The sequence below is a fragment of the Podarcis liolepis genome, assembly GCF_965112155.1.
Source record: "Podarcis liolepis genome assembly, chromosome: 13".
Lineage (NCBI taxonomy): Eukaryota > Metazoa > Chordata > Lepidosauria > Squamata > Lacertidae > Podarcis > Podarcis liolepis.
In genome coordinates, this window is record NC_139573.1 from 21,737,482 (window position 1) to 21,765,304 (window position 27,823).

Below are 27,823 nucleotides of genomic sequence, written 5' to 3' on the forward strand. Positions count from 1 at the left end.
CACACATTTCCCCTTCATTTTTGGAGGGGAAAAAGTGCGTCCTATACGGCGAAAAATACGGTACACAATGCACCATATTAGAAAATGTTGCTTACAAAAACCTGCATATTTGCCAAAATTGTATAGTAGAAGAAATGCACACAAATACTACCAACATTTCATGAGGACTTTCTACCGCCCCCAAAAAATGCAAGCATGAAGAATTATAGCAAACTGAACTTAGCGACTAGAAAAATGAAAAAAAAAAGAGAAGTCAAAACCGACAGATACATCTCTAGTTGTTATCCAGTAACAGTCAGTGGGCTATAAACTAGTCACCTCAGGCTATAGCCTGATTCAGAATAAATGCATGAGTGAAGTCCAACTCATGAAGAGGATTGTGGAAGGAAGGTCCTAGAAGGTTGTGTAAGGTGCTTCTTACATCATAGGCACCAAGTCCCTGGGTGCCCTGGCTCCTACAACATTTAAAAAAGGGGGACAGGGCACCCAAAAAGTGTGGTGTGGTGCATGCACACCACAGGGCATGTGCATGCTACGTAATCATTCCCTCTGCCATGCGCGCATTATGTCACCATGCCCCCGCTATGTGCGTAGTTATAGGCAGTAACACATGTTTATACGTAGGACCTGTAACAAAATTATCCCACTGTTTATTCACCGCAAGCAGGATTGCTCCTGTTCTGAGTTCCTGTTACCTAGCTGTGCTCCCCTCCGGCATATGCATTTATTTATAAATAACATTTTTATACCACTCAATATAATAACATCTCATTAAGTGGTTTAAATAAACGAGATACAAACACAACTGTACATAGCAGATAAAATCAAGCTGTGTACAAAAAATTAAAAATTAACCAGAGTCAGAGTCCGGGAAAGCTTGGGTAAACATACCAGTTTTTAAGAGATGTTTAAAAGCCATTACTGTCTCTGTCTCCCAGTTAACTAGAGGGGAGGGTATTCCAGAAGGTGGGTGCTGCCACCGAGAAGGTCTGCTTCTGTGTTGTCACCAAGTGACAATTCACTGCTGAGAGAGAGACCAGCAGGGTCTCCTCGGAAGAGCTTAAAATATCAGTTTAGTCTACTACAGGAGGCTGCCTGCTGTACTATAAGCCAGAGTGGGAAGCCACAGACCCAGGAGTGATTTGATCGTCATGACTCTCTGCAGGCCACATCCGTTACAAGTCACACCCCTCACTGGCCTTGCTTCACACCACCATCCATGCGTGTGCTTGGCTGGCATGAAATGTGTCCTTAAACTTTGGCCATGCTTCTTTCTTGCCTGTATGGCAGAGGGGGTGGTGCGAGAGTGTGCACAAAGTAGCCTAACAAACAAAGGTAACATTATTGTTTGTTGCTCTGCCTACTTTGCCTCTGGGCTCACCAGACACCACCATATGGTCCAGACCTGGTTCTTAAAATATTGTAAGCTATTAGAGCAAGAGTAGGGAAGCTTTTTGGCCCGGTTGGGTCAGATCTTTTATTCCCCCTCAAAGCAGGCCAACTTTGACAAATGGGTGGGAGTCAATCACCTGATATTATACAGATGTCAGGTGATTGACAGGTGAGTAGCCACACCCACCTGCCATGGTTGGCCCACTATGAAGGTGGAAAGATACAGCACAAAGTAGGATTGAATTCCTTGCACATCAGTTGCACATTTGCAGCAACAAATTATCATCCTGCTCCTCTGAATCCCCCCAATTAATTAATTAATTATATAATTGATAGCAAGACTAAAGTGTTGGGGTGGGCAATATCAGATCACATTGTTTCACACAAGCTTTCATGATTCATGGCATGCTTCAATTTCTAGTCTTCACAAATCTCTTGAACTGATGTGGCTTGACCTCATGTTGTTTAGAAACCAGTATCCATTTTCTGCTATATTCTAGATGTGTGTGTGTGTGTGTGTGTGTGTGTGTGTGCGCATTTTGTGCTGTTTTTTATGCTGTTGCTGCTTGTCTTTATAACCATAAGATAGATGTGCTGTTTGTTCTATATAACAGGCTTGGTAGTTGTGTGAGTTAATACTCCTGGGTTTTCCCTTTGCAGAACTGCTCCAGTCCAGTATGGTTGATAGGATGTGGGCTCCAGTAGATCCCCCCTGCTCTCCTAAAGTTCTATTTTTGAACCATCAGTGATCTCATATGATGCATTTCCACATCCCAGGTTTTCTGTGGCTGTCTGACACTGGCATTTTCTGGTTGTGCCTGCTTGTGAGCATCATATACAATCCTAGCTGATGTGCAGCGACTTTGGTTGAGGCCATGCCCCTAATCTCAACATGTGATTTGGACAAGTTTGTAGGCAAGTCTAGCATCTCCCCTCCTTTGATATTTCAATAGGGATTGTATTACAAAACAGATTTTCTCTGAAATCCCTGGGAATACCAAAAGTCGCTAAGAATTGACACTACCCTAATTGCCTTTAGAGGCGTTCCTCCCACCCACAAGTAGAAGGGGGGAAGTACAGCATCAGAGCTCACGCCTCTCAGTCAAACTGTATCTATATCTTAACTTCAGGAGCTTTTGCACTCCATCCTAGCATTCATCCACACCTGGGTATCTTCCTCAGACAAGCTCCCAGTTTAGCTCCAGGACTATTTGGGATGCCCTCTTGTCTTGCTTTAGAGGTTATGGTAGCTGGATTCAGATATTTATAAGTGGATCTTGAGGATTTTGTTGGCGATTGGAACCTGCATGGATATGGCCATAAGCGCCAGCACTCAACCTCATACATGCTTCCAGCAAACTCACAGTGTGCCAGCAAGGTTCCAAAGACCTGATGAAGGACACTTGTAGCAAAGGGATTTCAGGCTGGTTTCCTTGACTTTTTCAACGCCTGGGCAGATAAACTTACACTGAAATATAATCCATTTGAATGCAGCTACCGTACCTTTGTCCAGAACAAATTAATCGCTTTAGTGGATTCGAGAGAGAGGTGGGAAATCACAATTGCCGATGATTATGGCGAAGCTACAAATGTGCTGCTGCTTATGGATTTTTTAAAAGCGAAAGGACTCTGCACTTGCTCAGAGGCCGTGCACTAACGCTGCAATTCTGTGCACACCTACATGGGAAGGAGCCCCCACCGACCGCGGGGGAACTTATTTCCACGTAAATGCGCATTGAGTTCCGGAGAATGATGTTGCTGCGCCGTTACCCCAGCAACGGGACAGAGACATATTACGCCGAATAACCGCCCCCCTTTTTTTACTACAACGGTCCGGGAGCCCCTGGTAGCTCTACGTCACTGGTTGCCGTGGTAACAACTTGAACACCTGCACCAACGAGGAGAAGGCCAGCTACGTCAACTGACGCTCCGCGCATCTTACGCGGCCCCTCCAGCGCTAAGCATACGTCCCTCTCTATGGTAACTTGAAGCTTAGAACAACAACAACCCTCGCCCCCTTCTTCCTCTCAGCGGATGACGAAGACGGATATTAAAGGAAGAAAATAAAGTCACCTGACCGAAAGGGAACCCGGAGGCGGAAGTGACGTGCGGTAGACTGGGAGAAAGACGGGGACAGACAAACCCTTCCTCCTGGAAGGGATCCGAGGCCGAGATGGTAAGTGACAGGCGCGCGGAGCCAAGCGGAGCCCCTCCCCCAGCGCCCCCCATCCACGAAGAGCCTCCCCCCCCCGCAGCCCCGCCTGCGCCCTCTGAGGAATGACCGCTCGCTCCCGCGCACCCGCTTCCCAGGGAGGGGGCTGCCAGGTCCAGCTCCCGAGGGGGCTCCGTGCCTTCATTAGGCTGCGCGCCCCGGCCCGCTCGTTGGGGAGCCGGGGCCCGCCGGACTGGCCGGGGCCTGCCTCCGAGGGCAAAGCGGGCATCGGATCGCCCTGCATGACTCCCCACAACACTCGGCAATCTTGCCAGGTTGTGCCTCTTCCCTTCGGGGAAGGATGCTTAAAAAGCACGAAAGAGCTCTCAGAGGTAGGAGGCTGGTCGGCTTAGAGAAGCATGAGGAGGTGCCCCCCCACCTCCCCTTCCCTAATTCGGTGCACATGTGTATGGGAGAGAAATGTGCTCTTTGCACTCAGCTCTGTGTGGCCAGCTCCGTGCCTTCAGTAAGTAGTAGCGTCCACCCTTCTCGCCACCAATCCCTTAGTTAGGGAATGGTCCGTTAGTGGTAGAGTAGGCAGTTGTCATTCCGAAGGCCTCCTGTCCAATCCCCTGCACCTCTAAAAGTTCCCCAGGCTGCCAAGACTAAAAGTTCTGTCCGTCAGAGAAGAGAAGTATTTGCTGTGCTGGACTCTTTCTTTCCATCCTTTTCCCGAGTCCCCGTGTGACATCCTGCTCCTGAGAAACTGCCATTTCCAATTCTGAGGTTAAGAGGCTTTCCACAGAGGACTTCCCTGAAGCTTGCACCCTGTATTTCACCAGTTAGATCATGATGCTATCCTTTCTCCATTTTCAGTGCCTTGCATTCATGGAATTTCACATTCAGAGGAATCAGCATATTGGAATAGGCAAACTGAATAGCATTTACCCTCAGTTTAAATATCAGATGCAGCTGCAGGGAAGAGCAATTGGAAAAAATAACAGGTACTGGAAATGGTACTAAAGTCACTTGATCTTTTCCAACATGGTAAGAAGTGGAGCTTTGGAATGGTTTCTTCCCAGTTGAGGGCTGGGAAGATTACACTTGACTGTCCTCTGTAAGGTGGACGTTGCTATTTGTAACAAAGCAGTTTGCTTCTCAGCAGGGACGGGTTTAACTTTTGAGAGTTAGTCCTGCTATGGACAGGGCTCAACTCATGAAATCTTACAGTAGATAGATGCAGGTGTATGACTTTGACCATGAGCTTACTGAAACATGCAGATACGTGTATGAGATATTATCCTATTGGAATGCAGGTAAGACCTCTTGTTGCACCCTTAGGTCTCTGAAAGTGCACTCTCAGTGCACTCTCAGGTTCAAAGCACCTTCCATGTAGAAAGGTTGAAGGCTTTTCATGCTGAGGTGTTTTCAGTCAAGCGGTTTCCCCCACAGGCATTCTGCAGTAGGCAAGGGGTATTTACCGTGTAAGCACAGTTGGTCTGATTTTCAGTAGAAGGTATCTTTCAGTCACTTATTCCAGAGGTGATCCAATTTCAGTCTTGCATGATCCATCAATTCTTTAAAACAAAAATAGAATCCCCATGGTCCACGAATGCATGTAAAATTTCAAAGTTAGAGTGAATGTTCACAATGTTTTTGCAGCGATCCTGTGTAGGCACTTTTGAACTTTTCAGGCATAAGTAGTGCCCTGCAAATTTAGACCAAGGTCCGTCCATCATTCTTTCTAAGCATTCCAGTAATCAGTAGAAGTAACTTATCCTCCAGAAGTTTGCCAGCAGCCCGTAGGTGGGCTGCAGTCTACTTTATGCCCACCCATGCATTCTTCACTGTCAGAACTAAGTTGTAGCGGAATTTGGCCAAAATCATGTTGTTGATTTTTGCTAGTCATGAGATTCACCAAACTGTCACAACCTTATTATTCATTCCTGTATTGAATAATTGTTGAATGCCACTTTAGGGATAGCGATCTAATTCTGTCTCTGAATTAGAGATTCACCCTGAGATCTAATTCTGTCCCTGAAAAAAAGGTGATCTGATCTCTGTCTTCAAAGGGGATAGATGCTTAACATTGAATCTTCAGGAAAGCATTGGTTTGTGATTTACCTAAAGACAAGAAGCAAGCACTCAGCTCCAGATTTGGCTCCTCCAATAGTTTCCATTGTTTTCTAATTATATTTGCTGGACAGCATCTTGGTTGCCTCTGTAATGCCATGATTCTCCCTTCTTTAATTCCAAAGCAATCTTGTGCATTTAGAGTTAGGGTTGCCTTCTTTGTGAGAGTCTTCTGTTATACGACTTGAGATGTTACCTATAAAGTTGCATCTTACCACTTGGGTAAGTTACTCAGGTCCTTAACAGTGTTATTGAGCTCTTACTCATTCCTGCTTGTGAGTGTCTGTATTCTCCCCCCAAACCCCCTTTTTTTCTTCCCTGCATCCGGAACAACAGTAGTAACCACGTGAGGTTGTTTGTTCCTCGTATTTTCATAACGGTCTCTCCGTTTCTCCTTCTGCAGGTCACAAGGCCACTAGTTCCAACAGCGGCCCAGTCCTGGCGCTGGGTTTGTTGTTACCCGGCCCCACCCGGGCAGTCATGAACGGGAGCGCAGTGCCCCTGTCGCCAACCGGGGGAGGGATGGTGGGGGAACCCGCCTCTCTTCCCTCTCCGGGTTGGCGGGAATTCTGCGAGGCGCACGCTCGCGCTGCCGCGGTGGACTTTGCCCGCCGCTTTCGGGCCTTCCTGGGTGAGAACCCCCAGTTTGCCACGCCAGGAGCTGAAGCTGCCTTCTCTCGCCGCTTTGCCGAGCACTTCCTGGAACACTTTGAGGCCGAGGTGAGCCGGGCCTATGCCAGCGACTCGCCGCCCCGGTGCGACATCGCCCCCTTCACCGGCTGCTCCTCCGCGCGTGACCTCTCCGAGACATGCAGCGACTCCTCCGTGGCCTCCCCTGTGGAGCCTCCCCCGGGGCCGCCCTCTGGCCTCTCCAGCAGCCAGTCTCGTAGCTCCGAAGACGTTTCCACCGCAACAGCCGTGACGGCCACCAAACCAAAGCTGAAGAAGCGCTTCTCCCTGCGCAACGTGAGCCGCAGTGTACGGGGCAGCGTCCGGGGCATCCTGCAGTGGAAGACCTCGACGGAGTCGCCACCTGGCAGCGCGGACGGGGCGACCACCGGCGCCAACAGCAATTCCAACTCTTCAGGGGGTGGCGACTCCGAGCGCTGGACTCACCGCTTCGAACGCCTGCGGCTCAACAAAGCCTCCCCAGCCACCCTCCGCGTAGAACTGGCCAGCGTGCGGCGCGAGGGCCTCCTGAACTACATTGTGGCCGACGACGGGGCAGGCGGGGGCAGCCGGACACGCTGGCAGAAATGCCGCCTTCTCCTGCGCAAAGCGGGGAAGGGGGAGGGGGAGGGTTACCTCTTGGAGTTCTACATCCCACCAAAGGTGAGCCATGGGTTGCTGCATCAGGGCGGGGGGGGGGGGAGAAATCCCGGGCGGGGAGAGCCAAAGCATTACCCCACGCCAAGATTCCCAGCACTGAGGGGCATCGGCGTAACTGTGGCTCTCCCTAACTTAACCCCTAGGCATCCAAGCCGCGGGTCAGCATCGCCTGCTCTTGCGTAGTGGACGTGCGGACAACGACCCCCTTGGAAATGCCAGACAAAGAGAACACCTTTGTGCTCAAGGTGAGGAGAAGAAAAATATCAGGGTTGCATAGGGGCAGAAAGTTAGTGGCTTTGTTTTGTGAGTCTGGTTTTTTTTTTAAAGTTATTCAAGTAGGTACCAAAAAACAACAACCCTAAACCTTAAATGTTTTCCGTGATAATTGGAGCCATAATGCTTACATGCCTTTGAGTTAATTTGCATATTTGCTTATAATAATATTAACACTTCTCAGCGAGAGGATGTGTCCCCATTCTCTGCCTGGGCTACCTTCCCAGAGGAAGTCCCTTAAGACAGCAGCAAGGGTGAGGAACCTCAGGCCCAAGGTCCAGGTGCAGCCCTCTTTCTGGTCCCTGGGACTCTCCCCTGTAGGCTGGAAGGTAGCCTCCTGCCTAAAGCAAGGAGCTGTATCCATTTCCCACCCAGTTTTTGTCTAGCGCCTCCAATCACTGACATGTGGCTCCCCAGAAAGCTGCCCATATGGGCGTGCAGCCCTGGGCTTGAATAGTTCCCCCACTTCTGCAAGGCAGACTGACTGGAGTGTGCATTCAGCCGTTGCCTTCTTTCCTCCTTGCTTCTCACTTCTGGTGGGATCTTCTGCTGCCTGGTCCCTCTCTAGCAGGACCTCACTAGCTTTGGCAGGAGCTGCTGTTCCTGAGGAGACTCATGACAATTCCCCGACCTTCTTTTTCTCTTGGTTTGATTTCATATGCTTTGTCATATGCTTGGTTTGCTTTCATATGCCTGGAGGCCGACCATGACATCTGTGTGCTTTGAGAGCGAGAAGGATATGTGGGTGCTTTGGGATTTCTTTCTTTCTTTCTTTTTTGCAATGGTAAAAGCACAGCAAATGGGGGGGGTGTTCAGTCAGCATGGTGTAGAGGGGCAGCTAAGGCAGCTGATAAAGAACGTGGGACAAAGGTCTCCTTAAACACCTTGCCAGCCGTTGCTACCTGTTTTCTTGTTTCTATTGAGAGCCAAACCATGCAGAGGGAGGCCTCATTCTCTTACTACTATCCGTGTAGACAATGCTGAGTTACATATACCAAGTGTCTTGCAGGTTTTTAACTTGAGCATCATTTGTCTTTAGCAGCTTGTCATTCTTGCACAAAAGGGTTAGGAAGCAGTTTACTGATTTTCTCATGGTGACATGTTTCCTTTTCCCCCTTGGCTTTTTGGAGGCACCGGAGGGGAGCATGTTCTAGGAATAATGAGACCCTCCACACACCCCAAAGCGTAATGTGTCTATGGCTATTCCCTTCCCACTCTACTTCACAGCTGTCAAGCTCCTTGGAGTACATCCTTGAGACGGTTGACTCGCTGCAGATGCGCTCCTGGTTGGCTGACATTCAGGAATGCATGGGCCTCGGGTAAGTTGCGCCAGGCCGTGGGAGAGGGCCAGAGCTCAGCGGCAGAGCACTTGCTGGGCCTGCGAAAGGTGGCATTCTTAGCAGTTAAAGGGATCACAGGTAGCAAGTCTAAGAAAAGCCTTGCTTGCTTCCTTTCCCTGAAAATCTGGAAGAACTGCTGCTTCTCAAAGAAGGCAATCCTGGGCTATGTGGACCTGTGATCTGAGATAGATTGACAGATAGGACAGCTTCATACATTACACAAGAGCCTTTAGGCAGGCGAGAATGGGAGAGGTCGGCTAGGCATGCCTTGCAATCTTTGCCCACACTAAAAGAATAAACCAGGGATTGGGGAACTTTTGGTCCACCAGATGTTGTTGAAGTGCAACTCCCATATTGGCCACAGCCAGCAAGGCCCAATGGTCAGGGCTGGTGGGAGCTGTTGGCATCCATCTGTCTCGAGACAATGGAGCATGCCTCTGGTTTGGTGTTAGTGGCACCAAAGAGACCTCTCGGGGGGGGGGGCACGAGCCTAGGCAGTGTGTAAGGCAGTCCTGGACAAGACCCCCAATCTCGGCCTCACTGATGTGGCCCAAAGGAAAGCAGAGCAATATGTTTGGCCCCAGCTTGGCTGCAGGAGGTGCTGGAAGGAGGCGTACAAGGCACCACCCAGCTGCCTTAGGGACTCCACTCCAGATTTGTGTAGGGTTTACCGCTTAGCTGTAGTCTAGCAACATCTGGAGGGCATTGCACAGGTTCCCCCATCCCTGAAGCAAGCAGCCAGACCAAAGCTCTAGCATGTCCAGTGTTTCTGTTTCCAGTAGCGGCCCAGCATGAGTGTGATAATCCTTCCCTGCTTGCCCCCCTGTATCTAATACTGGGGAGTATATTGGCCTTGGACACAGATGTTTGGTTTTGGCTAATGGCACTTGTCTCCACAGAGAGAGCACTGACAGCCTGGAACAGCCATGTATGAACCACTCGGAGAGCATGCCCAGCCGCGAGCTTCCCATGGTGCCGAGTGAGAGCAGCGATCAGCTCAGCCAAGGTCTGTGGCATTCTCTCCATCCTCCAGCAGAGCCCCAGCTTTACCCCTTGGCAAAACGATGCTGCCACGTTGGGGAAGGGCTGTAGCTCAGTTAGCCGAGCACTTGCTTTGCATGCAAAAGGTCCCTGGTTCAATCCCTGGCATTGCCAGGTAGGGCTGGCAAGGCCCCTCCATCCAGCACTGCCAGGAAAATGGTTCTTCCTAAACCTAAGCAGATGTAGTAGTACAGTGGTACCTCTGGTTGCGAACGGGATCCGTTCCGGAGGCCTGTTCGCAACATGAGCAGAACGCAACCTGCGCGTGCGCGGGTCGTGATTTGCCGCTTCTGCACATGTGCGTGACGTCATTTTGCACATTGCGCATGCGCGAGCGGCGAAACCCGGAAGTGACCCTTTCCAGTACTTCTGGGTCGCTGCGGGGCGCAACCTGAAAACGCGCAACCTGAAGCAAACGTAACATGAGGTGTGACTGTAGTCAAGCAGCATTCTGCCTTACCCTTCTGGTAAAATGCAAAGCCATCTATTGCAGCAAGATGATAAAATTCTATCTTTGCATTAATGTTTGATCCTGGGATGGGGAGCCTGTGGCCCTCGGGGTGTCATTTCACCACAACTCCCATCATCCCTGACTATTCGCCGTATTGGGCGTTGGAGCCTAACCATTGAGAGCGCCGCAGGTTTTTGTTTTTTATTAGATTTCTTGGCTTTATGTGCTGCCCTTTATCACAAGACAAAATTCCCCATGTGTGGTCTAGTCTTAGAGGAGAAAGTTGTAGTGCCAGCTTTCTACGCTTTCCAACCTGAGATATTTTCTTCAGAGGGGCCGAGTTCGAAACAGGAATGCACACTAACTCCGTATGCTATTGCAAGCTCCTTGAGAGAAAGGATGGGGTGAAGATGTAATAAATGAAATAAATAACTTTATTATAGAATAATAATAAAAACTTTGTGGAACAAAGATTTCTACATACTAATCAGAACTGGCGTTGTCTCTTAAATAATGGCACACTGTGCAGTATACAATGACATATCACCCCTGTTTTATTAATTTTTGTTAGTCGTTTCGTTTTTAGTTGGTTTAGGAAATCTTGTATACAGTTACATGGCATTCTAAATGTATTTCACTTTTCTGTGGAGCTTAAATGTATTTTATTTTGTTCTTTTTTTAATATGGTCTGTGATCTATAACTGTTTGATTCTATTCCTAGAGATAGAGGTTTGGGAGAGTGTGACTTCTGGTAATAGCTTTTCCCCTTTTGTCAATTATTGATCTTAACTCTTGTTTCTGTTTGTTGATTTGTAATAAATCTTGTAAATCCCCCTGCCCAACCATTTTCTCTTTCAATCTAGTCATCTATTGGTTGCTTAATTATATGTTAAAACAATGTACGCAGCATCATCCACAAAGCTGTTACTCTACTGTTGGAAGGAAAGGCCAGTTTTAATACTTCAGATTTTTAAAAATCAAAATTTGGAGAGGCAGGAACTATGCTTTCTATGCTGTATCTGTATAATGGACAAAATGTAGCCTTGACAAGGAATCGCACAATATTTTTTCGGTGTTGAGACACAGAAAATAAGCAGGAAGAAGAAAATAAAGAGAGAGAAGAAAAAGAAGAGAGAGAGAAAGATGGAAAAGAAATAATAAATAAAAATAAAAAGGACTTCCAATTTTCCATTTGCCGCTTACATAAGAAAAGGCTATTTAAGACATTCAGTCCATGATAACCTCGGGAATTGCACAATGTTTTTTGGAGCTGCCTTGGTGTGCTGCTTGTGACCTGGCCTGTTTGTCCACCGTGTCCCCTCCCCAGGTGCCTATGGCGGACTGATGGAGCGCCCCTCTGCCTCCATGTCCCCCAGCTCCGTCTCCATTGCTGCCTCCCACTTTGACTCAATGGAGCTGCTGCCTCCCGAGCTGCCACCTCGAGTGCCGATTGACGAAGGGCCGTTTCCCATGGGGCTCCTCCACACGACCTTCCCTGAAACCCCGGACACCACAGGTAATGCCTTGGAGTGGAGTTCTCTCTCCATTCTGAGAGAACGGGGGGGGGGGGGTGTCTGATGGGCTCAAGAGCAAAATCTGCGAGCGAGACTTCAGAATTCTCTGAACAGGCTTTGGCAGATGGCTCTCACCTCTCACCTCTCTCCCTGCTCCAGGTTCCTTCCTTTTCCAAGGGGAGCCCGACCCAGGCGGGGGAAGCCTTGGCGACACAGAGCACCCTCTTTCCGAATACCCCTGGTTCCACGGCACCCTGTCCCGCCTCAAAGCCGCCCAGCTGGTGTTGGCGGGGGGAACCAGCAGCCATGGCGTTTTCTTAGTGCGGCAGAGCGAGACGCGGCGCGGGGAATACGTCCTGACCTTTAACTTTCAGGGGAAGGCGAAGGTGAGCATGCATTCGGGGGTATCTGGGCAAGCCAGCGTGGCGCAGTGGGTCAGTGTTTCAGACTAGGACCCTGCAGACGAGGGTCCTAGCCCCCACTTAGCCGTGCAGCTCATTGAGTGACCTTCGGCCAGACCTCCTCAGCCTTGTTTTTAGGCTGTAATTCGGCGGAGGAGAGCCACATACACCACTTTGAGTTCCTTGGGAGGGAAAGGTGGGGTGGGAATGCAGTTACCGTAGATTCCAGCGTATTAGGTGACTGGGCGTATTAGATGACCCACCAAGTTGGCAGCTGCCATTTGGGCGTTTGTCTTATAAGCCCAGTCACCTAATACACTGGGCAGCTCCGTGCCAGGAGAAAGCTGCCTGGCGTGGAGTGGAGCCTGCTGCCCGCTGCTGCTGTTTCGGAGCCCCCGCCGCAGCAGCAGCGGGGGGTGGGGGTGGGCTCTGCTCCGTGCCACCCATACCCGGCGTATAAGACGACCCCCGACTTTTTAACCTCTTCCTGGGTTAAAAAGTTGTCTTATACGCCGGCATCTACGGTAAGAAAAAGAAAGATCTTGCCAGTTGTGAGACAGGGTGGGAGAGGATCAGGCCCTTGACGGGACCTCTCTCCAGGCCTCCTTATCTCGCCACCAGCACCTGCGCCTCTCCCTTAACGAAGACGGGCAATGCCGGGTTCAGCACCTCTGGTTCCAGACCATCTTTGACATGCTGGAGCACTTCCGGGTCCACCCCATCCCCCTCGAGTCGGGCGGCTCCAGCGACGTGACGCTCGTCAGCTACGTGGTTGCTTCGCAGAGGCTGCACGGTGAGCATAGCCAGAGCCCTGGGCTAGGAAGACCATTGACACCGTTGCCAATCCATGCCATGCTCCATCTCCCACCCATCTCCTCCCATTGTGGCTCCAGACACATTTCCCCCTCCCCCAGATTCCCCGCCCCAAGTCTTCTGCTCCACACCGCGCAGGGGCGATGACACCCCACCCCCTTCATGTCCACCCCTCTCCCTCTCTTACCCCACCCCCAATCCCTATTTCTGATGTGGGCATCTCTGTCACAGGCCGGGACCGGGCTGGGAGCCGAGCGCCGGTGTCTGGGTTCAGTGGGGACCCCGACTCGCCCCCCAACCTCATCTCCATCCTTGCTGCCGCCTCTGCGGGTGACTGCGTGTAAGTGTGCCATAGCTACCACGGGAGGAAGGCAGAGAGTTGCGAGCGTGTGTGTGTGTCACAGCCCCCACGCCATAGCCCATCGCTATCCACGGGTCATGCAGATGTGCGATGCCCATAACCATCCACTGTGTCTGTGACACCAGGTAGGGGGGAGATTTCAGAGGGAAGAGGCTCCTCCTGGCATCTCCAGGTAGAGCTGGGGGGTGCGGCCAGATTTCTGCCTGAAGCCCTGCTGCCAGTTTTTGTAGAAACGCTGAGGGAGATGGACCAATTGCCTGCCTTGTAAAAATCAGCTTCTTACATTCCTTCTCTGGAGATGGGCTTTAGCCGTGGTGACCATGTGGAGCTTCAAATGTTACAGGATGTGCTGCCAACCTCGTCTTTCTGGCAGCTTGTCCTGTAACATACAGAGCTTCTCTGTGCTCCCTTGCAGCCCTAGTTTGCAACTAAGCTTATGGTATCCCCTGTGCAATCTTGATTGTATTGGATACAACAGTGATTTGCCAAATAGTCCAGTTTGTTATTTAACATAACAACAGCAAACAGTTAATAACAAGGCCCCAGTAGGACATAGTATTGCTTTCTGTTCTGCTGCTCATCCCCCCCAACTTTCTCAGCAACCAGATGTGGCTGCTAGGATTCTGAATTTGATGGCCCCCAAACTCACTTTAGAGTAAAGGCGTGTGCCATGAGGAAAATTTAGGGCCAAGGAAATGCAGCCTTAATTCTGTCTGGCGCAATAAAAAAGAGCCTACAGAATTGAGAATGTGTCTGCCTACATAACATGATAATTTTATCTTATTTTTTTAAAAAGGTCACTATGCTGACAATTAAGCCAAATCCATTGTTAGTTTTTGTGGAGGAGAAAGAGGAAGCCATCACACACTTTTCTCTCTCTTTTTTTGAAATTCCTAATGAAGCCTAATCAGTTTCAGCTAAGCAATGGCAGCTCAACAAATGCTCTAGCGAAGCCAGCTGTCAGGCCTCTAGTTCTGTGTCATGACCAGGTAAAGCCTGAAGTAGGTTTAAGGCAGGGATGGGGGAGCCTGCTTGGCTCCAGATGTTGCAGGACTGCAGCTCTCATCGTTCCTGACCAACTGGTCAAGTTGATGGGAGCTGGAATCCAAGTACATCTGGGTGGCCACAGGTTCCCCATCCCTGGGCTAAGGGAAAGAAGTAGAAAAAGGCTCAGACACATGGGATATTCAGTATTCAACACACAGACAGGTCTCATTGCAAAGATTCTGCAAGTACTGTCTCTGAGTAATGCCAGAATGAATTTCTGCTCACAAGCAGACTTCGGCATTGGTTGCAGAAACAGGGATCTTGGAAGGCATGATTCTCATTTTTTTTTAAAAAAAGTTTTATGGCAATCTGGGTGTGAATATGAGAATGAATGTGTGGGCAGTGCTTGGTGAAAATTGCACAGAGGAGCTGGTAGGAGTCATTGGCCAGGATGTAGAACAGTTTTTGCCAACCTTGGTAGTCTCCAAGTGTTTGGCACCACAGCCCAGGATTTGCAAGCAGGTGCTTCAGGGGCCAAATGCAACCCCTTGGCTGAGGTGGGCAGATAGGTGCCTGTTCTAATCAATTAACATTCACAAGTATTACTTGAGATTTATTGAATGGGTCAAAACCTTAGCTGCCATTATTACAAATCCTAAGGAATAGACATAACCACAATAAACATTTTGCACTGAGTATTTTGTAGAAGTAGAATAAGTTACAAAAAATAAACAAATGAATGCCACTGTGTCATTTTGGACAACTTTTGACAGCCCTGTAAATTGGCTTTTTTGGTGCTGGGCAGAGTTTGGATATTACTGTTTTTTAATGCAAAGAGTATGCACAGCACCGAGTCATGCCAGCCTGCTTCATCCCCACACAGCTGCCCAGCAGTTGTCCCTGTGTGATTTCATCAGGCCACTACTACTGTGCATGTAAACATATGACAGTTTTCCTAAGTCGCAGTTTCCCCGCAATGTGGCATCCTCCAGATGGGGTTGGATTCCCAGCTTCCCAGCCAGCATGTCAAGTAGACAGGGTAATGAGATCTGCACCAGGTTAGAAAGGGCTGCTCTAAGCCACATCGAATGCAGCGGTGCCATCTAAGTTCTGATGTGTGTTGTCACCCTTTCCCAAGCATCGCCCAGAAGATTGTGCACAAAGTGCTCTAGCTACTGGATGTAGACAACACTGGAGTTGCTCAGTTTTTAGAAAAACCTCATTGAGGTGGGAGCCCCTTGCTCTGGACTGGACATGGGGGGGGGGGGCGGAGGGCTCAGATAAATCCTTGTGTCCGCCATCCCACATTTTGTCTTAACCCCGGGCCCTCTTGTCTCTCTTTGTCTGTCTGTCTGTCTCTTTTCTCTTCTCTCCGCAGAACCGAACACCTCTCGTAACCTGCCGCCGCCTCCGCTCCCCCCAGCTCGGCCGCCTCTCGCTCCCCCTGACCGTGGATTGCCAGAGTCTGAGGGGCAGGCGGAGGAGGAGGGCCGGATGGTGGAGCCAGAGGTGGACGAGGCAGCGGCCACAAGAGGAGGAGGAGGATCCCTTCCCCTCCCGGAGGAATCGGAAGGACGAGCCCGGGCTGTGAACAACCAGTACTCATTTGTCTGAGCCCCGTGAATATGAGCCAGAGAAAGACGCGAGCCCTTCTGGTGTCCATCGCCAGGGAGAGACCTGGCCTTGGCCCACGGGTGCGAGATGGGCTTGAATACCCAAAAGACTTCTATATTTCCCTCCGTAACCTTTGAGGGGGGAGAACTGGCCTTGCCCCCACAGTCCCATTCTCCCCCACCCCGCCGTCCCATTCCCTTGGGTATGGAGCAAACCCCACTTCCGCTTGCCCCGAAAACATAGGTACGAGACCCTCCTCCTGGTTTCGTGATCCCAGCTTGCGACAGATTGGTACGCATTACTTCTAGCCCCGTCTTGGGTACTAAGGAAACGGGCCTGCTCTTCCTCCTCTTCCCTTCCTCTTCCTCCTCCTCCCGCCCCTGTGCCCAAATCTCTGCAGTTGGGCAGGAGTAATAGCTCACTGTAAACACTACATGGAGCGGTGGGTGGGAGCGGGGTGGTCTGCCCTTCTGACTCCAGACACAGTCTTTTGCACCCCTGCCCTTCTTTGCTGAATGTATGGAGTCTCCGAATGTAACGTCCTCCCCCTCCCCATCTCCTCTCTTGGGGCGATGGGGAGGGGGAGGCCAGCTCCCTCTTCCCTGGTTGGAAATATATTTATATTCTTTCATCTCTCTCCTTCTTCTTCCCCCTCGCCCCACCCACCCCGGCTTGGGGACTGGCCACGCATTATAAAGCCTACACTACCCCAGGTAAAATTTTAAAATGTTATGAATATACACCTTTCACAGGTACTGTCCCCTCCTCTTGTTCCTGCTGCACCCCTCCCCACCCCACCTTAAGATTTATTTTTCTACTGTGGACTAGGTGGACTGCTCAGGCCCTCTCTGTCTCTTCAATTCTCTCTTTTCTTAAAATTTGCGCTGAGGTACCGTTTGTTCATCTGTGTCTTTTTTGTCTTTTTTTTGATTAATTTTTTTTGGGGGGGGAGAGTTTGTATGAAAATAAAGGAAATGTCATTTTACCTTTTAGAAGAAAAAAATGATTTGAAACAAACACACAAGAATCCTCCCCATACACTACACACTGGACCTTAAAAAAAAAGTGGGGCAGGAGGAGAATCTCTTTCCTTCTGGATGATCCCTGTAGAACTTTCTTAATAGGAACCAAGAGGATATGAGGTAGCTGATTTGATGACACTTCCCTGTCCGTACCCAGCACATGTGACCCATGCTTAGCAGCGTTCATATAGTGCTTGGGTGCGCTCAGAGTGCTTCGCAGACATTGTGCACGTGTGGCAGCATGAAGCGGTAGAACAGACATAGGCAAACTTGGCCCTCCAGATGTTTTGGGACTACAACTCCCATCATCCCTAGCTAACAGGACCAGTGGTCAGGGATGGTGGGATCTGTAGTCTCAAAACATCTGGAGGGCCGAGTTTGCCTATTCCTGTGGTAGAACCACTTCAGGCTGCAAATTAAGGACACAATTTTCTAATCCTTCTCTCTGGGATTGTTCAAAAAACAGAAGCAAAGCAACAGCAGGTAAAAAGTTAGCACAACAAGAAATCAGCAGAGCTGAAACTCTTCTCTCTTAAAATGCTTGGGTTTGCTTTGCTGCCTTGGGAGTGGGGGGGGGGTTGTGGAAGCATTCAGCAATGGCAACAACCACCTGCAGTCAGAAGTGGTGTGGTGTCATTAGTTGCCTATGTAGACCAGGCCTCAAAGAGACCATAAGGTAGGTCATATTGCAGCTGGAAGCGGAGGTGGCGGGACTGAGAAAGTGCCGACTTAAACAGAGGTTGCTCAGTGAGGTTGTGGCACCAGAGGCCAGTTTATTAAAAAAGCGTCTTCTGGCTGCTGGGGCTCTACTAGCTCCCCACGCAAATGAAATGATGGGAAAGATTAAAGTGAGTCGGAGAATAAAAAAGCAAGAAGCTGAGGGGGGGGGGGTTGTGTAGTTAAAAGTTACCTACGAGGTTGAATAGCTAGGAGGCTGATTCTTGAAAGCTGTAGCTCAGGAGATTTTGGCAGAGGGTGACTATGGGGGTGGAGGTAACAGGTGGACCACCCCATCTGCTTGATTCTGCACCCACTACCACATTCTGCAGTCCTGTATGGTGGCAGCATAGTCTGTAGATCACAGCTGTGCTAATTTCAAGGGCCTGTGGTTGATTGTTGGTTGCCTGGTAAGAAAACCCAAGACAAATTTAATGTGTTAAGCGGCAGATGACAAACGGTAGCCAAAGGTGAATCAGGAGCCACTCTTGCTAGAAATGGCCTTTCTGAACCCAGAGAAATGTATACAACCCTTTGGGGCTAAACCCTTTCCCACAGTCAAATGGAAGTCTAGGGCAGCTGTAGGGAACTTTTAGCCTGCCAAATGTCCCCATCATCCATGGCCATTGGCTATGCTTTCTAGGGCTGATGGATGTTGCAGTTTAGCAGCATCTGGAGGGCCAGAGATTCCCCACTCCTGGTCTAGGATATGTTGTTTTGACATACATACACACACACACCCTATATCAAAAGCAGTGTGTTGGTTTTTGGTGGTGCATTGTAACTGAGTGTTACCCACAAGCTTTTGTAGATAGAAGGGAGCTTCTTTAATCCCGTAGCCCAGGAGACACAGGCGGAGGGGGATCATAGGGGTGGAGGTTTTCACTTTGTATCAGTGTTCTGCAGCACAAGAGGATGCAGGCATGGCTGGGCCACCAAGAACAACCAGCAGCCCATGTCTGCTGCCTGTCTTGTTGATTTTATGCAAAGCTTTTAAGTATTTTGTTAGTATTTCATAGTGCAAATGATGGGTGATATCCAACCCTACTTTGAAGACAAACCAGTCGATTTAAGCAACTTATGTACAGTGACTTAAATGGGTCTGAGTGGGACTAATGTTGGATATCACCCCCCCTCCTCTTCTTTTGTTTTGTTTTTGCATGTTGGTCCCAAAAGCTAGGAACATGTTTTAAAACAATACAGTGGTATGTCAGGTTAAGAACTTAATTCGTTCTGGAGGTCTTTTCTTAACCTGAAACTGTTCTTAACCTGAGGTACCACTTTAGCTAATGGGGCCTCCCACTGCCGCTGCGTGATTTCTGTTCTCATCCTGAAGCAAAGTTCTTAACCCAAGGTATTATTTCTGGGTTAGCGGAGTCTGTAACCTGAAGCGCCTGTAACCTGAGGTACCACTGTACATTTCAAAATTTTGAAAATAAGCAATTGCACCAAATGTATGTATTAGTATCCATGTTATTTTCTCTATAAGCAATTGGATGGTGATAGTTCCTATGAAAAAAGGTAAAATTCTGTACCTGGGGGCAGAGCGGCATGTGGCAACCTTCCTATTGTCTTGGAAACTGACTGGCCTGGCCCTCATTGACAGAGCTCTCTCAGGATGCTACAGTGTCAATGCCTCAAGAGATGCACTTCACACCCCAGGAATCTTTGCAGTGTATAGACTCTCCTTCAGATATATCACACCTCCTGTTACGATGGGGGACAAGTGGGATCTGCAACAAAATGTTGCAGTGCATTCTTCCTCCGAAAACATGTATTCTGGTACAGCTGAGTACCAAGCCCACTTCTGTTGTTGCGTGGATTTTGTTTTCCTGTTGATGGTGCACCGTTTTTGCAACTTAACACAAATGTCTCCAACGTGCTGATACTTCCCTCTTCTTTCTCACTGGCCCCATTTTGGCTCGAATCCTGGTGGCACTCACCACATGAGCTTGCTATTAGGAGGAGTGATAACATCATGGAGGGACAGCACTCTACACAGTTTAGTTTCCTTTGGATATGGGAGCCATGGAGACAGGTGGCAGCAGGACTGTCCTTTACAAATGTACAAGCAGAGCATGAGTCAAAATAGATATCGCACTATATAGAAGAAAACCTTGCCTGAGAGCAGTTTGGGCAGCCTAGGTCCCGTCTTGTTACCCCCCAACCCCCCAAAAATCTGCTGAGCGCTGTACCACTGCTACAGGGCCATAAGGAAAAATTATTTTGTCAAAGCCCTGATGTCTAATCTGGCGTTAATGCCAAAGCCATAATAGACCCATATCTGCTACTAGATATCAACTCTCACTATTCATCACAAGGTCTCCCATTACTTGCTTGTGCTGGCTAGGCTTCACGCCTCAGGTATTAGTATGAGGTTTGCAGGAGGAGGGCGACTGGAGGGTGTTGTTTTTTAATTGCTTCAGTGGGAGGGATTGAAGATGACTTTAGCAGGCTGGACGGTGAGGGCGTTGAGCCTTATTTCTGCCAGAAGGGGGCGCCACTGGTCTTGATTGGTAGAAGTTCAGCAGCAGCCCAGTACTGTACTGCTTTAAGGATTCAGATTCAGCAGGATGGGCTCCTTTCCGTTACCCCTCCTGCCTCCATCGCCTCTGTGCCTGCTTTCCTTCAGTTAAAGTTGGGAAAGTGTACACGGCTAGCTCAAGTAGGCAAACGCAAAGACAAAGTCCAAATGCTGTAATGAAAACTTGCATTGTAGAACTAGCTTCTGAGATTTGTTGGAATGCACTTCTCTGGTTTCCTATGCAGAATTTGAGCTTTGGGTCAGACTCTGTCAATGCTACTACGGCTGATTTTTCGCTGACACTCCAATTGCATTGGACCTGAGGCAACCTGACTTTTTGAGTTTGTTTCCTCTCCCCACCCCACCCCAATTTCTGCACCACACTTGGTTCCTCTGTGAAATATTCATGCTGTTCAAGCCCATCCATTCCGGTACCCATTTGGTGAGAGATGCAGTAACCCAGGTGATTTTGTGGAGCATCTCGGGCACTGTGATTTACTGATACCTTGTGGGAAACACATTCTCCTAAGATGTTTTTTTGGGTGGGTGTGTTTAAAAAACAAACACATTTATTTGGCATGTGCCAAAAATGGAGTTCTTCTATTCTCCCCTGTAACAATCGCCGTACAGGACAGATTAGATCAAAAGAAGGTGACATGCCCAAGGTGAGCCAGGGAGTGGCATAGCTCAGAAGGGATTTGAACACAGGTCTCCCAGCTTCATAGAATTGTAGAGTTGGAAGGGACCACGAGAGTCATCTAGTCCAACCCCCTGCAATGCAAGACACTTTCATTGAACCCACAACCCTGACATTAAGAGTCTCACACACTACTGACTGAACTAGAATTCAGTACCGGCATCCCAATGTGACCACGCTGCTCCTACTGTTGTTGCAAAATGAACTACAGTGTTTGAATTACTTCTATCTCTTTTTTTGTCATTAACCATGCGGTTTACTGTTGTATTAGTTTTGAATATAAATAAAACTAAAAAAAGAAAAAGAAGGAGATTGGTGCTCAATCCACTACCCTTGCACTAGCTCTCAGATCTAGGTCAATTGCTTAGTTTTCTATGTGGGTTCTCCTGCTGCTGCCACTCCAGTTGACCCCATGAAGTTGCACCTCCATCCCACTTGGTGCCTTTCTGGCCCTGTTGCCTGGGGAATGTGGGGACAGCATGTGACAGCGCTGGTGCCTTTGTCCTAGGAATGCCCTGAGTTATTTTTATGAGTATTTTTTATAGCACCCACCTAAATAGATCTGCCAGCACAGGGGTTTTCACTCTCACAATGACCCTTCCTCTCCCCTCTCCTCTACCTGGGTGTCGTTCCCCCTTCTAGGGATTGGAGGAATCCCCAGAAGAGATTAACAAAGGCTGGCTAGCTGGTTGGGTGCCCAGAAAGGATTGGAAGGGAAGTTCACCTGCACATTCAAAAGTCCTTGCAATGGTAGATCCACCCTTAGGACTGTATCTGACACTGTGCATGCAGACTTTCACTCACGCAAGGGGGCTTCCCCTTCCTCCCCTTCCTCCCCTCCCCCCCCCCCCCCGCACACCTCCTGAGTGTGGTCTGCAGAGTCTGCCAACCCCTCCCCCCCCAAGAATGGACACAAAGGTGTTATGTACTGAGTTGAATAGGATCCAAAATGCAGCAGTCTGATTGGTCCTAGAACAATGCAGCAGTATGATTGGTCCGCAGGAGCCACCCAATCCAGCTCCAGGTGGCAGTGAATCTGCAACCTGATTGGCCTACAGGAGAATCCTGGAATTAGCCAATCACGTGCGGCCCATTGTGTGAATAATGTATATAAAGCAGATATTTTGGGGGAACTTTCATTTCTCACTACTATGAGCTGAATCAAGAGCATGAAATCCACACTCAACTCCGAGTATATTTCAAAAGGACTGCCTCCCTTGGACTGAGAAAGGTTCCCCACCTCTCTGCCCTGTCAGTGTCTGAAGCAGCTAGGGAGGGAAATGGGCTGCTAAAAGAAGAGAACTCCGAGGCCTGAATGCCATGATGGCAGCTAGGCTGTCCTGCACGATCACCTTCCATAACTCTGGCAGCCAGGGAAGATGAGGCAAGCAGGCATCAGATGACACCTTGAGCAAGCAGGGACATTTGTACCCGTTCCAGAAGGGGGCAGCATTTCTGTTTCCCAAAGGGTTGGACTCTGATCCCATAGGAATACAAAATACACAGGTCACATCCAGACCATATGTCCAAAGCATTCTTATACCACTTTAACAGTCTTGGCTTCCCCCAAGGAAACTGTAGTTTGTTAAGGGCGCTGGAAACAGTAGCTCTGTGAGGAGGAAGCATGTGCTTCAAGGTACATTTGCACATTGTTGTTTGCATTAGAGAGGAGGCAGGTGGGAGGGGTGGGGTGTCTTTGCCTGACACACATGACCTTTTGGGTTTCTCCATCCCTGCAACAATGCCAGTGGTAGACTTTGGGCTTTCGAATTTCAGCAGCACCCTGTGCCCTGTTAAATTGACTTCCTGCCTCTTGTGCTCTGTTCTACATCATGTTGTGGTGCCCCCTTGCAGCACCAATGCCCAATGTGGCCAAACCGGTCACGCTAACCTAAAGCCGCCTCTGCCAATGACTTCCCACCCCGCCGGAGGTCCTATACATGAAGTTGTTATCTGCGCATGTGCACTCCTCTGCTCATGTGTGACAGCTGTCTCAAATGTACACCCCACTCTAAAGTACGAAATGAATGCACCTTAAGTTTCTAGTCGGATTGATAGTGGCTCGAGGGGAAAAAACATAACACAAACACACAAGTATTTGTCAAACTACAGGATCAATGTGGATTGTGGCTAATGTAGTGTGAAAGGGGTCTCAAAACTAGCATTGAGAATTCACTGCAGAATAAACGGCCAGGTTAACATACCCTGAGCTTCTGAGTTTTTACCCAACTTTTTTAAAAGAGAAGAAAGGGGACCCGAGATTCTCTGGGCAATTATTTTTATGCCCAATAAAACATGATGTGCTTGCAAATTACAATTCTCATCAAATTGAACTCCTTGAACTGCTGATATTTGGCTTTTCTATCTACACCAGTGTTCTTCTGCTTCGGGACCCAAGATGCTGTTGTCCTATAGCTTCCATTATTCCTGATCATGGCTTTCTCAAAGAATCCTGCAAATTGCAATAGCGTCAATTTTTCACCACATTCCCAAACCTTCCCTCATCAAGTACTACAATTCTCAAGGGAGAGGGAATGACTTTAGGAACATAGGATGTTGCCTTATTTCAGACCAGACAATTTCCCCATCTAGCTAAAGACAGACTACTCTGACTGGCAGCAGCTATCCAGAGTTGCAGGCAAAGGTATTTTCCACCACTGGCTGAAGCTGGGTGGGTGTGCTGTGACTCAGCATCGTATGCCATTGGACATGTCACTACCCTTTATCCATATGTCTGCTTCTGTTCTTTCCCCTTTGTCTTCTCCAAGATCTGCCTGACTTAGACACTTCAACTCACCAGATACTTCAAACCCTCAGCAATATACTTCAAATGATGAAGAGATTCCCTCCCTGTGGATGTACATTTTTTTATATAGTGCATATATTCTCTAAAACAAAGAGGACTAGGAACTTATTCCGTGTTTAGTTTAGATCTGTGGTGGCTGTCAGATTGTGTACTGAACCAGGAGCAGGCAGAAGCTACATTGGGATCTAGGTGATTTGCAATAGATGGGCAAGCATTTCTGACTCCCAGTTGTTTAACCAAGGAACTAATTTCTGGTACTGTGCTGAAAACAAATTCTAAACTTGAAAATGGACTCAGAGTCAACCTATATTTTCATTTTAAGTGTTTCCCACCCTCCCTTCCCTATTTAATACCTGGCCCTGGCTGGTGGACCTTGAGCTTCTCGTAAAACACAAAGTAGATCCCATAAGCCTGAAGCCTGCCCACTCCTGTACTAAGACTGTAATCCTTTACACACACTGACCTGGGAATAATTCAGAGGGACTTGCTTCTGATCGGAGTAAACAGGTATAAGAATGTGCTGTAAATGATACATCCCCCTGTGGTTCAGAGGCTGAAAATTACATATTGTCTAATGGCCTAAAGTAATCCTACATGTGTACTCTGCGCTCAACACACAACCATATGCCAAAGTAAGCAAAATCCAGTGCCTTCTCTAATGAAGCCTATTTACATGTATTTCCTTATTTTGCACCATTCATTCCACTTCTTCTGTTTGAAGGCAGAGGGCAAATAACTAGGCAGCTTACTGAAGCCAGACTGGTGGCAGGACAATGGAAGTCTTATCAGCCTCTTTGCTCAGCCTCTTACCAGATTCTGAGACTTTGTCAGTCATTGCCTGCACATGTTGAAGCCTAACTTTGCAGCCACAGGGGCTAGAAACTTGCTTATTAAAAGAAGTAGAAAATAAAATGATGGTTCCTTCTGCACTTGGAACCAAATTTGCACAGTGTGATTGTGGAATGCGCACAATTCTGACTAAGCTCTGCTGGCTTGCTTTTCTTTTGGCTTAGGAGCTGCTGGACACCCACGGTTTTAGGTCACCAGGCAAACGGCCCTCCCGCAGCAGAGATGGCCATTCCAGACACAAGTTTAGGTTGTTAGTGTTTCATGTAGTAAAAATGGCTGAACAGGAGAGATGTCTTTTGGTCCATTCACATTGTATGTCTCGATCTGGACCCAATCCAATCAGCCCACCGATATCAGCCTATCTGTTCTATAATCTCCCTCACCCCCCCACCCCCCTTCCCATCTTAGTTTCCCTTTCCCTCTGAAAGTCTTCTCTTGAGCTCTCTAATCCAGAGGCGGCAGCTGCATCTATTTTCAGCCCAAGGAGCTTGCAGCTGCTCCCCTTATAGGGTAAAAGCCGGTGCCCCAGCAGGGGACAGACACGGACACCACCTCCTTCAAGACGGATCTTGTGGCCGGGGAAGGTGTAGGGGTAGGAAAGAGGACCTGTCATTCAGGCCGGCCGGGAGAGTGAAGGGGGGTGGGGTAGAGAGGAGAGTGATGCTGGGGTGAGGGACCTCAGCGAACCCTTGTCCCTCCCGGCGCATGCATGTGTGATGGTGGCACCACAACCCTGGTGGGTGTGCACATTTCTGAAAAAGGGAAATACAGAGTTGCTTTTAATGGCCAAGCCAGCATGGGTGGGGAGGTGACATGGAGCCAATGCCCCAACCTCAAAGCTGGGTCTTTGAACCAAGCCCCCAAGGTGAAAGAAAAAGAGGCATCTTGCACTAGCAGGAAGGCAAAGCGCCTGGTGGGTCACACTAAGGGCCCATTTCCCATAGTGGCCAGCCAGCCTGCAAAGCCCACAAGCATAGCAACAGCATAAAAGGCCACTGCTCCCTCCTGGGAATACATCTCTTTAGCTTACACAGGGATGGAGAACCTGCAGCCTTCCAGATGGACTCCCATCAAGCTCTAGCCAGTATGGCCAATGGTCAAGGATGATGGGAGCTGGAGTCCAGTTGGAGGTCCACGGGTTCCACAGGTGGCTCACCATGGGCTGTTATTACACTCAGGGCACTGTCCTGTGCATTGCCTTCTCAGAAACAAGTCCCATTATGTTCAATGGGGGCCTGCAAGTTCCACTGAACTCAGCGGCCCTGACTTCACAGGATTGCACCGGCAATGTATACATTAGTGGGATATTTAAATAGCTCCAAGTGGCATGCCTAGGCTTTCGCCTCATTTTCTCCTCACAATAACCCTAAGCTGAGAAAGACAGTGATTCATGTCCAGGAGGGAAGCTAGCCACAGTAAGGCTGTGTGTAAAAGCAGCTAGGTCATTTCTCCCTCAATTTGGATCAAAGCTGACTTGAGGGGGGAACACAGTATTTCACAAGAAACAACAGGACAGATACGTATTGGGGCCAATGCTGTGGGTACACCATTTCCCAAACCAGTGATGGGTGCACACAGGATGCAGAGAAAACAAAAGAGTCTATACAGCCTAAAATTTGTGGCTTAAAAGAGAAGTGACTCTCCTCAGTACATCTTCAGTACATTAGCTAGTTCTCCTAAAGGGCTCTCATAAAGGGAATATAAGGCAGAATTGACTTGTGAGCTGTTCACAAAAATAAACAACCAAATTGGGTTTCTGTTTCTTAAAGCAGGCTTTCAGACCAGGTGTCAGAAAATCTTCCCCCTTCTTTCTCACAGTACTCAAGTTATTCTGCCATCTGAAACAGACTATCCCACAAGTGCTTCCCTCCTACCCTGGCAATAAAAAATACTGTTGTGAGTTTGAAGGGTCAGTCTGTATGATGCCAGAGTCCTGTCTTAATTCCTTAGGTCCTGGATCCAGCAAGAGTTAAAATCTAATGGAGGATTCCATTGTTGAACTAGTAAGGAAAATTTATTTACCGTATTTCCCCGTGTATAAGATGCCCCTATGTGTAAGACACCCCCTATTTTGGGGGACTAAATTTAAATAAAATGAGGGGAGATGGTCCAAAGTTGTTGAACTTTTTTTAGGGGGAATTGCATGCACGCCATCACCCCAGCAGGGCTGTTGCTGGGGGTTGGCAAAGTGGGCAGCCACTCCCTCCACGCCACTGTGGGTGGGAAATGTTCCCTAGAGCGCAGGCCGCCAACCAGCTGGCTGGAGGCACACAGCTCCCCCCCCCCATGCCACTATCCGTGTATAGGATGACCCGAGGTTTTTTACATGATATTTGAGTTAAAAAAACCTCATCTAATACACGGGAAAATACGGTATGCTGGAATCCAAGGCTGTGACTATGGGAGAAGCAACACCTTTTGGGGTTTTAATGCTGTGAGCTCCTCCATCTTAGGCTCAGGTTGTATATATGTGCCCCTCATTCCAAGGAAACTGGATCCTGACTAGCACTGGGTACCGGGAGCCTCTGGAATCTCTCGCCACTTGGAGACTGGAGTGCCAACAATACCAACAAATCAAAAATAACTAACCATTTTCTGCTCTTTCACGACACACAAAATCAGCCACCTCCCTCCCCCAACCATGGAATGCCATAGGCAAATAAGCAGCTTTTGAACAAGTCCTTGTACTGCCAAGCCCTGCCTTTGTACCACCCAAAAAGTTTTTCTCCGCCCACTTGGCTTCACCACCCTGCTTGCTCTTTACTCAACCCCTTGACCCAGAAGGCTTCACTCCAGCCATGCCCCAGTTCAAAAATGTTTGGTTTTGAGTTTTGGTGAATGAACAGCTGGTGTGAAAGAGAAGAGAGAGAAGGATTTTGTACACTGGCTCCCCACAAGAAGAAAAGAGAGGGAAAGCACTCTCACACAAGTTCACACAAACTTGTAACACTGAAAAACTGCAACCATTTAATTTCTACCAGGTAAATAGGTAGTGGTTTAACCTGCTGCTTTCACCACCTACTGCCTAGTCTATGCCCTTAAGCTGTTGCATCATGTGCTCTTGAAGCACAGACTAATGGATAGACTTGAAGGGCCTGGTATGGCCTATGAGCCGACTATTGAGGAAAAGCATTATAAATCCTCTTGTCTTTTGATGAGGTTGATAGAGATACAGGAGACTACAGCAAATCTGGGGCTTGAGACCTAGCTCATCAAACCCAGAGCCCTGGAACCTGTGGCCTCAGTTTTACAGATGAAAATATCTCTGAGCATGGGCAGAATCTATTCTTTGGTCCCAATAAGTACTCACACAACCTATCCGGGAAGAATCATACAAGGTAGGAAGTAGGCCTGGCAGCCTGGCCTGAGCCCTAGAGCTCATGTCATCTTGGGGGAAAAGTACCGGG

The 27,823-nt window shown here is 48.7% G+C and overlaps 1 protein-coding gene across 4 annotated transcripts; it reads left to right on the forward strand.

The window, feature by feature from the left end:
- Window positions 1-719: 719 nt before the first annotated feature.
- On the forward strand, window positions 720-16,698 carry SH2B1 (SH2B adaptor protein 1). 4 transcript variants are annotated; one of them, XM_083471904.1, is made up of 11 exons: window positions 720-3,568; window positions 4,421-4,548; window positions 6,081-7,009; window positions 7,150-7,251; window positions 8,507-8,598; window positions 9,519-9,625; window positions 11,439-11,627; window positions 11,785-12,011; window positions 12,648-12,819; window positions 13,071-13,179; window positions 15,566-16,698. In XM_083471904.1, exons 3-11 carry the CDS (start codon window positions 6,158-6,160, stop codon window positions 15,582-15,584), a joined length of 1,869 nt encoding a protein of 622 aa, XP_083328030.1. In that variant the 5' UTR covers window positions 720-3,568; window positions 4,421-4,548; window positions 6,081-6,157; the 3' UTR covers window positions 15,585-16,698. The 4 variants fall into 4 exon arrangements, with proteins under 4 accessions (XP_083328030.1, XP_083328027.1, XP_083328029.1 ...); XM_083471901.1 differs by lacking the exon at window positions 13,071-13,179; XM_083471903.1 differs by lacking the exon at window positions 4,421-4,548.
- The last annotated feature ends 11,125 nt before the right edge of the window (window positions 16,699-27,823 follow it).